This window comes from Emys orbicularis, chromosome 1 (genome assembly GCF_028017835.1).
Source record: "Emys orbicularis isolate rEmyOrb1 chromosome 1, rEmyOrb1.hap1, whole genome shotgun sequence".
Classification (NCBI taxonomy): Eukaryota; Metazoa; Chordata; order Testudines; family Emydidae; genus Emys; species Emys orbicularis.
In genome coordinates, this window is record NC_088683.1 from 83549009 (window position 1) to 83563397 (window position 14389).

General features: G+C 37.2%; 1 protein-coding gene across 1 annotated transcript in view; it reads right to left on the reverse strand.

Moving 5' to 3' along the window:
* POC1B (POC1 centriolar protein B) overlaps nucleotides 1–14389 on the reverse strand; it is a 91570-nt gene that overhangs the window by 58172 nt on the left and 19009 nt on the right. The window contains exons 5-7 of the mRNA XM_065400269.1: nucleotides 12645–12778; nucleotides 11544–11612; nucleotides 3727–3879 (exon numbers count right to left, since the gene is read on the reverse strand). Coding sequence (XP_065256341.1) covers nucleotides 3727–3879; nucleotides 11544–11612; nucleotides 12645–12778 — 356 coding nt within the window. The remainder of the gene's footprint in view (nucleotides 1–3726; nucleotides 3880–11543; nucleotides 11613–12644; nucleotides 12779–14389) is intronic.

Below are 14389 nucleotides of genomic sequence, written 5' to 3' on the forward strand. Positions count from 1 at the left end.
GGAGTGCGTGGTGTGGGAGGGGGTGTAGGAAGGGGCTCAAGGCAAGGGATTGGGGCAGAGGAGGGTTGCATGAGGGGGCTGGGGTGCAGGAGGGATGCGGAGTCCAGGAGGGGGCTCAGGGCAGGGGTGCAGACTGCAGGAGGGGGCTCAGGGCAGGGGGTTAGGGTGCAGGGGGTTAGGGTCCAGGGTGCGGCGGGGGTTCAGGGTAGGGGGTTGGGGTGCAGGATGTACGAGGTGCTCCGCATGCACTGCCCTTGCCAGGCCTCCAGGTGCCTCCCCTGAAGCGCCCATTGGCCGAGAACGGGGAACCGCAGCCAATGGGAGCTGTGGGGGGCGGTGCCTGGGGGCCGCAGGGAAGTGGTGCCGGACGCTTCTGAGAATGGCGCAGGGCCCACGGCGCCATGGGGAGCAATCCCCCGGGCCAGATCCAAAGTCCTGAGGGGCCGGATCCGGCCCACGGGCCATAGTTTGCCCACCCCTGATCTACACTGTACTGTTATAGCCCCACAGCTGAGCCAGCTTACCTTGGCCAGCCATGGGTCTTATCACATTGTAGACATATTCTTTATAAGTTTTTTTTTTTTTTTTTTTTAAATGAAAGCTTACTTTTGAGAACTGCAGAATACTTGGAGCTCTGGTTACTCCTAATCTCAAAAATCAGACTGGTCATTTTAAATGATGTTAATTTATCGAATCGTAAAATTTTATAAGCCTTAAAGATGGAATTTGGTGCCGTACATTAAGACACATAATGGATCTGAATTTTAAGCAGGATTGGATAAATTCCTCACTAGTTCTGATTATATATTATTATAGTAGCTACCAGTTAAGCTTTAGAAAGTAGAGTGATCCTCTGGAGGATTCAGAAAGATACCTTCACTAGTGCCATCATTGTGTACAACATTACACAGTCATCAAGATGAAATCTGGATGTACTCACACCTTCCCTGGAAGCTTCAGGTTTCTGTCACTATAGGAGGTAGAATACCATGAGATGGACCAATTATGGAAGTCCCTAAGATTCATACGTTGTGCTTTTTTTTTTTTTATGACCTTGTTTGATTCCCACACACAGTCATGCATTCTTAGGGTATATCTATACTAGAGTGACTGCACCGGCACAGCTATGGCTCTGCAGCTGTGCTGCTGTAGTGTAGACACTTCCTACATTGACAGAAGGGGGTTTTCTGTACATATAGGTAATCCACCTCTCTGAAAGGAGGTATCTATGTCAACGGAAGAATTTTAGATGTAGGCCAGGCTTTAGTATTTTTTTCCTAAGGCAATTAAATAGTTTTCATGCCTGCTATAGAGGTGTCTAGGTCTCTTTCTTGACACATTTTGTAGTAATATATTCATCCCTTCTTGAATATTCAATCTTCTTCAATCATTGAGGGGCCCACTTAGGGATCTGGGGCAAAATCAGTACTTGATCCTGCTAGTGAAGGCAGGGGGCTGGACTCGATGACCGTTCAGGGTCCCTTCCAGTTCTATGAGATAGGTATATTTAATATTGCTAGATTGCATTTCTGTCTCCGTAAAGGCTTGAAAGGTCATGCATTCTTTTATTACTGCCACTTAAAATTGATTAACCTATTTGTGGTTTTGCCCTTAATGCTTGTATACATTCTAAAGCATACAAAAAGCAGCTCCTGGGGCCTCTTAATGTGGTACAATGCCCAGCATCACTGAGTTAATTTTAAATATATAAGCCTCAGATTTAGTTAAGGACTAATTTCTCCCCCTGCCATTCCCCATAAAATATATCATTTGTTGTTTGTCAAAGCTAAGCAGCTCTGCATTTTGTTTAATGTCTCCATTTACTTGCACACTGGAGACATGAGTTACTAGAAGGATTAAGTATCATAACCAGATTGTCGTACGGCTGAAATACACTACATACCCCTATTTGTTGGTGGGGAGAGGAAATGGCAGGGCTATTTCAGGGGCAGGAAATGAAGTATGAACAAAAGAAGAGTGCAGTTATAATCTGAAAAGTGACTCTAAAATGGCATAATGAGACACAGGATGATACATCTTCCAGGTCAAGTTTACTCAGTTTAGAAAAAACTTTTTTCTGAGACATGCAAACTGAACATGGGATATGAAAGTCAATTTGTGTTATTACTAGTTCGTGAGCAGTGAACCTTACACAACTGAGGTGCTTCAATTACACAATTGATTATACCTGCTATATAATACACCTCACTTGGAGGCAAGGCTTACTGGTAAGGCATACTCAGAAAAGGACAGCTTGACTTTCACATCTTCAACTTAGTTTGCAAGTCTGAATGTTCTTAAAAAACAACAAAACAATTTCTTTCACATATAAACTGAGTACACTGGATCTGGAAATTTTCAGAGATGGTAAATGCTTTTACTAACAAATGCCACCTCGAAGATTTAGCTATTAATTGGTCATTCAAAATTTTAAGGCAACCTCTTGCTATCATCGGCATTATTGTTTGCTGCTCTGATGATTCATCAAAGACCATTTATATCATATGAAACAGCTGGAGAGAAGTTACAGTACTTCTTTCATTATTATCTATTGGTGACATTGTAACATTATTTTTTAAATTTTGCTGACGGAATGAGACATTAAAATGGAGGACTTAAATCACAGAAACAACAACAAATTGCCAAAGTTATTATTGGTCACCTACATATTGTTGCTGACTGAGTTTATCACATTTTTTATTTGTGCCATCATGCTGAGACCACTGCTTTTTAATATGACAAAATCTTATAGCTAGCATAACTATCTGCAGAAAAGAAGAGTAAGCGGGGAGGGGGGGATTTGATAGCAGCCTTCAACTACCTGAAGGGGGGTTCCAAAGAGGATGGAGCTAGGCTGTTCTCAGTGGTGGCAGATGACACAACAAGGAACAATGGTCTCCAGTTGCAGTTGTGGAGGTCTAGGTTGGATATTAGGAAAAACTATTTCACTAGAAGGGTGGTGAAGCACTGGAATGGGTTACCTAGGGAGGTGGTGAAATCTCTATCCTTAGAGGTTTTTAAGGCCCAGCTTGACAAAGCCCTGGCTGGGATGATTTAGTTGGTGTTGGTCCTGCTTTGAGCAGGGGATTGGACTAGATGACCGCCTGAGGTTTCTTCCAACTCTAATCTTCTATGATTCTTTCTGTCTGATTATAAACATGAGGGCCAACAAAGTGAAGTACCACAAACTTTCAAGTATAGTTAGTGCTAATGAGAAATGCCAAGAGACAGCATTCTGCACTTAGTTGCTCACAAGAACACAGAGCTTGTATCCAAAATATACACCCAAATCTTCCTCACTACGATCAAGAATTTGCAGTGATAGGAAAAAAATGGATCAAGCTACACCTGATAATTTACTTTAAACAATTCTAAATCTTTACAGTATTCATTGTTTAAGTTTTCATTAATGAGAGGGAATAATTTCTGAATTACAATAATCATAAAAGTCTTATTTTCATGTTATGAAAAATGAGGATGTCAATAACTTTTAGAAAGGCTAATAAAGATATTTCAATACATTCAGTGTCTGTTTCTAAAAATGTTATATTCTTTGAAACAAAAAAGAAAAATGCTGATACGGATAATAAATGACAAGAAATTGCTTAGCACTGCATTATCTGGTGCCACACAGACCTCATCTCAGTATAAATGGTATTTTGACAGCCAATGTTAGTTAGAGAGAAAGAAACTGTAAATATTAGTGTGGATAATCATGGAACTTACTTCAGTTGACTGAGATTGCCCATCATGGGGATGAGGTGATCTTGGATAAATATCAAGAAGGTGAGGTGGGTCATCAGTATGTATTCTTCTAATATGTTGTTTAAGAACTTCCTTATAGTTAAATGAATCAAAATTGGTCTTCCACAGTAATACCTGTAAATCAACCATCAACCTTATTAAAATTGAATAGTTTTTTTAATAAGGAAAATAACTCTTCAAAAGGAAAACTCAGGAACTTGATTTTCAAAAAGTAATGGTACAAATCTTCTGCTCTCCAAATTGCAATACAATAGCTATGTGCAATTTCCATAAAGAACCTACAATATCATTTTAAAGGCAAAATACTGTTTAAAATAATAAAGGTTCAATGTTAGGAATTTTACTTTCAGCATATTTTAATATCCAAACCATAACTGTTTAGTGATATTCTGTTGATTACAGTTAAAAATACAAGCACCTCAAAATTTGTAACAGAAAAAAAACAACCACCCTAACAAGTCTTGGCAATACAGTATAAGGTTTTGGACTTTGAATTGAAATATAAATATAAGGGTTTGTCCCCTGACAAACCTATGCGTGCAGAAGATAAAGAAATGTTAACGAATTATAGCATATGCTCCAGACCCCACCCCGATTCTAATAGATTAAAGAATAAAACAGGGTAATATACTTATACTGAACTAGAAAATGAAGGATTGTTAAATAAGATTAAGAACTATGATATAGCTATATTTTACTAATTTGTAATTATGAATAATTAATTATAGATAAGCTAACACTTAGGTCAAGCCCTTGCCTAGCATGAGTGTGGTTTTGTCAATTCTTTGATATAAAATTGCTGAATTGTTTAAGATGATGTTATTTGCTGTCAAGATAAGTAATGTATTGTGTTGGAAGATGCAAGTAAGAGGTATACAATCATGTAATAATAAATAAAAAACCCTTTTTCTGGGAAGATCCAGGAACATGGTGACACAGAACAACATGATCCAGAACCTGCAAAACTATCCGGAAAAATGCAGAAGTTGGGTAACTGAAGGTTACTCATATGTAATGTATGGATACATATAAAAATTAAACAGGTGATGTGCTAAAGGCCAATTGGATAAAATGAAGTAATTTGGAACGTAGAAAGATACAAAAGACCTAAGTGAACTCTGCCCAAACTGTAGAAACACCGAACCAGAAACTGAAGTACTGGACTAAAGAACCAGACCAGGATATCAGAGGAGGCAATGACCATCATGGAAGGTGAAAGGACTTCCCAGTGCCCCAGAATGTGGTAACTTGGGTTGTTTACAAATTCTGTCTTCTCTGTTATTATTGCATGGCATAAATATATGTTCAGACACTGTAAGTAACAATAATTTTGTCTGAAATTGTATAAAGGGAAAAAATTGATTAAGCCTAAACCACCACCATCTTTGGTAAATTGTTCCAATAGTTAATTCCATCACGGTTAAAAAATTTCACTTTATTTTTAATCTGAATTTTTCCTAGCTTCAACTTCCAATCATTTGATCTTGTTATATGAATCTGTGCTATACTGAAGAGCCCTCTATTATCAAATTTATATTCCCCGTGTAAGTACTATTGTCAAGTCACCTCAACCTTCTTTTTGATAAGCCAAAGAGATTGAGCTCCTTAAGTATTTTCTTATAGACACGTTTTCCAATCCTTCATTTAGTAGATGGCTCTTCTCTGAGCCCTCTGATTTTTCAACATCCTTCTTGAATTTTGGACACCAGAACTGGACACCATATTCTATCAGCAGTCCCACCTGAGCCAAATACAAAGGAAATAGAGCTGCTCTGTTCCTACTCAATATTCCCTCATTCATGCATCCGAGAATTGTGTTAGCCCTTTTGGCCAAAGCATCATACTAGGAACTCATGTTGACCTGATTATCCTCCATGATTCTAAATTCCTTTTCGGAATCACTGCTTCTCAGGGTAGAGTCTCCCAACCTGTAAGTATGAGCTACATTCTTTGTTTCTTTATGTGACCTTACATTTGGCCATACTGAAATGCATTTTTGATTGCTTGGTAAGCTGGACACAATCTAGATCACCTGTATCAGTGACCTGTCCTCTTCATTATTTACCACTCCCTAATCTTTGTGTAACCTGTAAATTTTATTAGTAGGATTTTATGTTTTCTTACAGGTCATTGATAAAAATTAAATAGCTTAGGCCAAGAATCAATCCCTTCAAATCCCCACAAGAAACACAACTCATTGATGATTCCCCATTTACAATTACATTTTGAGACCCATCAGTTACTTAGTTTTTAATCCATTTAATATGGGCCATGTTAATTTTGTATCGTTCTAGTTTTTTAAATTAAAATGTCATGCAGTACCAAATCAAATGTCTGTTTCCTTTAAATTTCTTTAGTGGAAGGACTCCATGTAGGACTATAGGCCTAGTTTTGGCCTCAATGAGATATTGTTTTAAGTTGGATTTAGATATTAGCATGAGTGATAGGCCCAAAGCATTTGACCAAAAAGAATGAGATCACAAGAAAGGAGGATTGTTTGCATTAAAGATGTAATGACCCGTGCAATACCAGTGTTATCTTATTTAAGGTTTAGGTTGAAGTAACAGAAATGAAGAAAACATGGTCAATTGGGTGCTAGGTCCAGGGCTCAGCCCAAAAATTCCTTCCCTTGGCTTTAGCTAAGGCCCAATTACCAGCAATGACATCACTTGTTTATTATAGTATATAAAATCAGGGTTCTTTAGGAATGAATGTCTTCATGAGAGCTTTTCCTTACCCCTCTGGAATCATACCATGATGGGAAGGTATCACCCAGGGCCTGATCCTGTTGTAAGTATTTTGGCCAATGCTTATAACTGAATTGTTAGTAGGATACAGAGAATAAGTGTGTATATAGTTATATTGTTATTTTTGATGTAACCAACACCAAATGGACTCTGGAATACGAAAGAAATGTTTGTGTGGAAAAAGAATCCTGGCAAACCTTGATAAATCTATTGGGGAAATTATTTCCAACATGCCAGTTTGAACAAAAGTTGACAATTATGTAGCCTCTCTCCAAATTAAGAAAGATTGGTATGGAGAAGATACAAGATAGTGCCCTGTTCACATGTTCATTTTATAGCTGCTTGACTAGCTACTCAAAAGTTATTTGTTGCAGTCATGACAGAGAACACCAGGGAAACAGTACCTAAAATGTTTGTGGGGAGGAAGTTACAATATCTGTGTGTATAGCAGGAAAAGAAAAAAAAGGGTTGATGGAAATTCAGTAATGTTAACTATTTGACTACTCCCTTGACTGGGGGCTTTCACAGAACATGCCCTTGTCAGAGGCAGGTAGGATACAGAGAATGCGCTCATCACTTATTAATTCTTGTAAGAAAGACTAAAGTAGTTTTTGGGCAGTTCAACCTTTACTCTATTCCCAAATAACTGGACTGTTATTGTTACTTTTGACTGTTAAAAATCTTCGTTACATGATTGTTTCAAGTCTCACCTTTTCCATACTGCTGCTTCTTGAGTGGAAATCTAAAGTGTTAACTGTACAAAACATTTGAAAAAAAAACTCTGGTCCTAGAAGGTTATACATTCCTTATGGAATTGTTCCCTGTCATGGCCTCTCGGGGTGGCCTCAGCTTCACCTAACTGCCCTCCCCCCATTAACTTGCTATCAGTGAGGTCAGTGTTTGGACCCGTACATTCCTTAAAGCCTGTTACTTCCTAGGTGCGTCTCTCTGCTAGTCTCCTGGCTGTTTTCTTGGAGGCAACCTGGTGCAAGGCTGTCACCAACTTTGCTACCCCAGGCCTTTCTGCCTCCCCTTCTTTCTCTGCCCTCTTCTCTTTATAGCAGACCCTATTTCCTTTATTGGTTGCAGCTGAGGGTGCCTGCCTCCATCATTGGCAGGTCTGGCAGCTGCAAGGGGTTGTGATCAAGATGCTTGCTTGTAAACAGGAGGGACTCTCCTCCCCCCTCTGTCTATGTTCAGTATGGGGTTTGTAGACCCCATTACATTCCCCCTTTCATCTCTGTGGGTGGCCACTCAATTTAACTATGCCATTTCCTCTTCTCACCGGAGAGAATTTGGTTAACACTGTTCATGTGAATAACTATAGCCTGCTACTCTTAAAAAAAGAAAAATGAAAGATTCCATGGTCTGTTGTGCCAAATTTTAAAGATTAAGATATATTAATGTAAATTGTAGCAAAATACACAGGACACCAAGAAAATGATAACCGGATAGAATTATGATTGGGAAAGAAAGAGAGCTCTTTGAAAGGTAAATAAAAACAGGGTAAAATAGGATTGACAGAGAGACTTTATACATTTTACAGAGCAATAGCCAACATGATATGGAGTATGTTCCTATGAAAAATCTTCACAAAAATGCCACGTAATAACAATACCCCCCAAATCAAAAAGCATGTGTTATGCAGGATTCTCTTGCATTAAATTAAGTTCTCCCTTAAGAACTGAAAATATCTACGATACAGTGATTTATGCGAAAGTTAAAAAATATTTTTTAAAAAGCCTTTAAGAACACAACAAGAGATGCCAATACTATAACATATAATAGCTTGAAGACAGACAGCTATAAAGAAAACACTATGTAATGGGGGGAGGGGAGTAGGATTTCAAGATGATGTGCAAAAACATCACTCAACCATGCTCCTTAAGCATTTTAAAAGGAAAGAAAAAAATCCAAAACAAATTCCAATTTAAACCTCCATATAGACTGGAAATGTAAGCAAGTGACATCTGATTGAGCTTTATCTATTCCATGTAATCTGACAAAATAATCCACTTCATAATGACAAATTTTGGAAAACATTTTGTTCTATTGTCTTTACATAAAGTAGCCTTTTCAACAGATGACAAATGTTACTAGATCTCCTAAGGCATTACTACAGGGAAATCTGTGTCCTTTATGTGCATCATCTGTGCTACTAACTGTAGCTATTTACTAAAAAGTTTTAATAATTACCTCAAGACATCCCCTAAAATGAATACATTTAGTAGAGATTATTAGAGAAGCACTATAGCAGTTCCAGAAAGTTGAGTTGAGATTTCAGCTTAGACCAGGAATTAAAAAACTCTTGTAAGAATTATAGAAGGGTCACTGGCTGGCCAGTGCACCCTCCCATGGCTGAGCATAGTTTAGCAGTCTCTTCTGGTGCCCCCATCCTTGCTCACTCCGAGCCCGAGGTAGCTTGCACCCCTTTTTCTGACTCAGCCCTCCGGTCGGGTCATCTATAGTCCATCCCTTCCAGGGTAATAAAGACTCTAATAAAGCAGAAGTCTAATGACCTGGCAGCCCCACCGTAGGTTTGATAACTTTGGAGGATCAGTGTGGGAACCCAGGCCTTCCCTCTTCTCTGGGTTCTGGCCCAGGGACTCTATTAAGCAGCTAGAGTGCTTCCATAGACTTCCTGCTGTCAGGCTGATGCAAGAGGCTGCATGCTGCCAGAGTGCCCAAGGGGACTCTCCCCTTGAGTTCTCTGGCTGCGTGCAGCCCCTTGCACCATGAGCCTTCTCCAACTGTTTGGGAAGTCTCTTCAAATTCTTTTTCCTGGGAGTTCTCCTCCCTGTTCTCTTCTCTTTTATTCTGGATACTCTTCTCTCCAAGAACCGCCATTTATCTCAGCTGTGGATGGTCATCTTAGTCACAGCTTGGGAAGTAACTGTTCTGCCCATTCACCCCTTTCTGGCTGTTACAGTGGAGGGTTTATATGCCCCTCACAGAATACTGGACTGTATCCCCCGTAGAACAGCACTTATTCTTTTTAGTAAGAAACACGCTCCTCAGAATTTCCATGTAAATCTGTTAATTAGTTTATGAATTATAATTATTTTACAATGAGCCCTTTAAGAATTGTTTTTGCTAACTCTGTTTTGGCTCCTTAATGCAAATAAAATTCCTAGTAATTTTTCAGATCTGAAGTCTGACTTACTTCTCAGGCGCAGCAAAATGTAAGGTATAGGCTACTTTAATTTTTTTTTTTAAATTAACATTGTTATTTTTAACCATTTCTATTTCAATTGAAATAATGGAGTATTTTGGTCATTGAATAAATGCTCAAGAAGCTATAGATTAAAATGTTTCTATCCTTCATGGTTGTGAAGAGCTAATAGCTCCAAGAGATGCAAAGTGCCTTGAGATGTATGGATGAACAAAGCGTTGTGTTACTTGACAGGTAAATTCATAAGAACTTTTTGCCTTTTGAAGACTATTAAGCTTACCATAACAGTTTCACTATTCCACTATTTGGTGTACTTTTTTCACCTCCAAACTGCACTCTTTAATTAGCACATAGTAAAGTGAAAAAGCATTTGCACGAATTTGGTAAGATTTCCTCCTTTTATGCTCAAATATTTTAGTTGTGACATCTAGCTTCATAATAATTTCATAATAATTTCATTTATTGACCACGTGTCTTTCTGCAAATCTTTTACATCTCAAATTTCAATCTTTTTTACTAGCAAAATCCTCCAGCATCAATATTCTTGCTTCAGTCAGAGTTTATTTCTCTCCAATATTTGCTAGTCTTTTGATTGCTGTTGCAGATTCATTGTCATGTCAGCAGTTCTTTTATTTCCTTTGAGTTTCCCCAACTCATTTCTAGAAAAGGTGCCACGTGAAGCTACATCTCTGGTTCTTTGCATCTCATTGCACTTTAGAAGTAAGACAGTGGTGTCTTCTTTCTAATACCACCTGAGTCTTTAGTTTGAACTTTATTCCTTCAAGTTGTTTTTTCTATTAGTTGTTGAGTAAAATTCCACCCTTTTCTTCCCCCAACAAAATATGAAACATGTTTGTAGTAACTCCCCGGAGTGTCACTTCCACAAAGCTGTTCTCTGTGCCTACATCATGGGCTCCCAAAACACATTTTGTTCTTTTTTTTGTTATTGCCACATAATACTGAGGAAGCATTTTATAGACTATAAAGTTCTAATCCAAGTGCTAGATGATTTCTATTTTCCTTAATTGTGCCCCTTTATTCTTTTACCATGTAAAGACCTGGAGAAGCAGCTCTAAGACCAGATATGGTGGCATTTCATAGTGACCAGATTTACCCACAGTGGCACAATCTACTGCACCCACAGTCGGGATAAGGATTAATTATATGACACGCTGGTTTAATAAAACTTATTTTGCCTGGAATTATTAAACTGATACTCTGTATGAAATCTAGTGCTTTGGCTAATTTAAACTGGCAGAACAACAATCTAAACAGATTTTGCCCTATCTCAGCCCAAATTTTCTAATATCTCATTAATTTGTGCACTAACAGACTAGGTACCTTCCTCTAATTAGAAGGGACAACCTAGCAAACAGAGCATGTATGTAGATATATATATATCCTATGTGAATCATCATCAAGATCATCATCTTTAACCAAAGCACACTAGTAACAGCAAAATTACTTTCCTGCTGTGCACTTCTGAATAGAAGAGATTTGTTTGAATTGCTGTATTATGATCCACATTGTTTCCCTGAACTTGAATCATTACTTCTGGTGTCTTTCTTATGATATGGGACTCAAAATACAAATGGAGTGCAGTCCTGTTTTTTACTGTAATACTCAATTGGAACCGGTGAATGTAAAAATGTAATTTTATTACACAAAACAAATAGTATAAGATATCGCAAATTAAACTTGCATATAAGCCTACCTAGAAACAATTACTAAAAACATGCAAAATGGATCCAATAAGTCTACTGTAATTCTCATGTTTCAAAACACTAACTCATTCACTCACTGTAATAAATACTGAAAGAATGATTGTTTTATATAGAACATCTAGTTTTTAAACAAACCTGTGCATCAGCTCCACCTGATGCAAATTTTTCCCCACCTTTGGAAAAGGCCACAGAAAGCACAGGTCCCTGTAAAATTAAAAGCAAGTTCAGTAATGTGCTAAAATAATTTATTTCTATTACAGTCTCTCTCTTTACACTGAAATATAGATAGTCATCTGTTGTTCAACAGAACTCCAGAACTACAACAACTTTCTAATGCTAATGAATAAGATAGACAAAATGGATGAGGTAATATTTTTATTGGACCACCTTCTGTTCGTGAAAGAGACAAGCTTTCAAACTTTCTGAAGAGGAGGAGCTCTGTACAGCTCAAAAGCTGGTCTCTTTCACCAACAGAAATTGGTTCACTAAAAGATATTACCTCACCCACCTTGTCGCTCTAATATCCTGGGACTAACATGGCTACAATACCACTGCAAACAATTAATGAGAAATAGTCCAATTGCAATGATGATTTCTACAAAATTAAAGTTGAGTGAAAGATGAATACTACAAATCACAGGAAAATATTAGGTCATGATTATTGCCGTATTACTTATTATTCTAAACAATACTATATTTCCCATATCTATTTTACTTTATATTTACTTTGAATTATTTATGATAAAAATATCAAATATATAGTAATCAGAAAGTAGGGCTTGCTGCATATTAGGGAGGAAGAGAGAAAAGGAAAGTGGTGATAGGAGGTTCTTGTTAAGACTGTCACACACTCCTCCGTTAACTACAGAAGGTTTATACAGCACATGTGCTTATCTAGTAGATGATTAGTTGTTCATCTGCAAAATTACTGAAGAACATAACCTTCTTGATTTCAGATATTAATTCAGTATGAAAACGGTTACCCAGCATTAAGCACATACACTGTAGTGGCATGACTGTCACTTAAGGTTATGCAATTTCTGTCAACTTGTGAGAAGCTGCATTACTGCAAGAGTTTGTTTTCCATTGAAAATGTTGTGCATTGGCAAATAACTGCCATCATTAGTGCACCACGCAAGTGTATTATTTCTTCTCTAATGACGTTATTAAACATATCGATATGATAAAATCTACTAACATTTCAGTTAAAAAAGAACGACTACAGTACTGCTATACCTTGTGTCCATGAAGCGTATATATAAGTCTTCCTTCTAAGAGATCCATAATTTTAAGGGTACCATCAGTAGAAGCAGTGATGAGATAGTTACCAGAAGGATGGAATGATACACAATTAACTCCTCCTCTGTGAACTAATTCACAAGAGACAAAATTCAGACATTGATACTAACTATTGGAAATAAAATCTACGTTTCTTATAGTATTTGCTTTCTAGTGCCCAAAACAATAATCAACTCCCATTATTACTGAGAGAAAAGAAAAACAAATGTGAAAGAAAGCAGTTACTCAGTTCCATGCTAATACAACAGAAAAATTACAAAATGAAGAAAAATTCTGAGATGCTAAAGTAATTAATGCTTTTATTAAAATAAAGGATGCAGACTTGTTTGCTTTCCAGTTAGCGGGGGAATTAATTTAAATTCATTTAAAAAGATATTAATTTAACAAAGAAAAAATATCTGAGTATAATTGCAGTTATAGTAATCCTAGTCAATTCATTGATTACAAAAAGTATTCATGGTGTAGGAGGAGCTTTGTTGACATCATGTATTAAATTTACCGAGACAGAAATAATTCAGACGCTAACATATAGCATGTTAAAAATCATGATATGAAAGAGTTTGACAAACAAAAAATATAAAGCAATTCAAAGCAAAGGCTATTTTCTGTGGTTAATTTCATACTGTTAAACCTAAACTTCTTATGATCACATACCGGTGAGTGTGTTTTCTGGTACCTAGACCCAATAACATGAGCTTAGGATGATAAGAAAGCCTTAGCATTGAATGTCCCATCTTTTATTGGCCAAACTCAGATGGTTAAGCTGACTTTCACAGCATGGGGCTTTTTAAAATAAAATAAATATGAATTCTTAAGATTACAGCAACTTCTCAGAGTCTGTAAAATTATAGGACAGTTTCAAAGGGACCAAGTTGAAATACGTTGCAGTTTTTAACTCAAATGGCATTCTTCTGAAAGCTAAAAATGTAGACAAAATGTAATATTGAGTCACTAAAACATATAGAAAAGACATATTTAATAAATATTAAATGTTTACATTATTGTTTTCTGTACTGTCAGTTTCTGTTCTTGGAGAAGAGGGACTGAGTCATATTAATCACACTGTCACATCCTGATGTAGCAAAATACTTCGGCACATAGCTAACTTCAATGGAACTATGCACAGGCTTAAAGTTAAACATATGCTTAAACATGTGCTTCACTGGATCAGGGCCCTAGTCAATCAGGGCCAGATCTTGTGAGATGCAGAGCACATTCATCTCCTATTGATTTTCCTTGGATCCTACTGACTTTAAACCAACTGCAGCTGGACAATCAGCACATTGTAAGACCTGCCCATTACCGAGTGGCAACAGACACTGAATGGAGCCAATTCTCCTATTTGGTCATAAGGATGGTGGCCCAGGCATAAAAAAACAGGTTAAGAATCTCCTTTCCTTGCCCCAATAAACAAAGTATCACACTAACTACAGCTCTTTTTAATCATTTTTAAAATTTGGCTATTTGGTGGAAAATATTAGTCTTTGCTACAAGCTAATGGCTTGGTGAATTTCAATTTACAAATGGGTAGTAGCTATTTTTAATAATTACAAAAACAGAAAAAAGTTGTTTTATACTAAACTCCACTCACAAAAAAGCCTCTTTGAGCAGTCATGACACTATAAAAACTCAAAATTATGATTTTTAAGGAAAAATTGTTTTTGGAGGAAGAAAAGGAGATG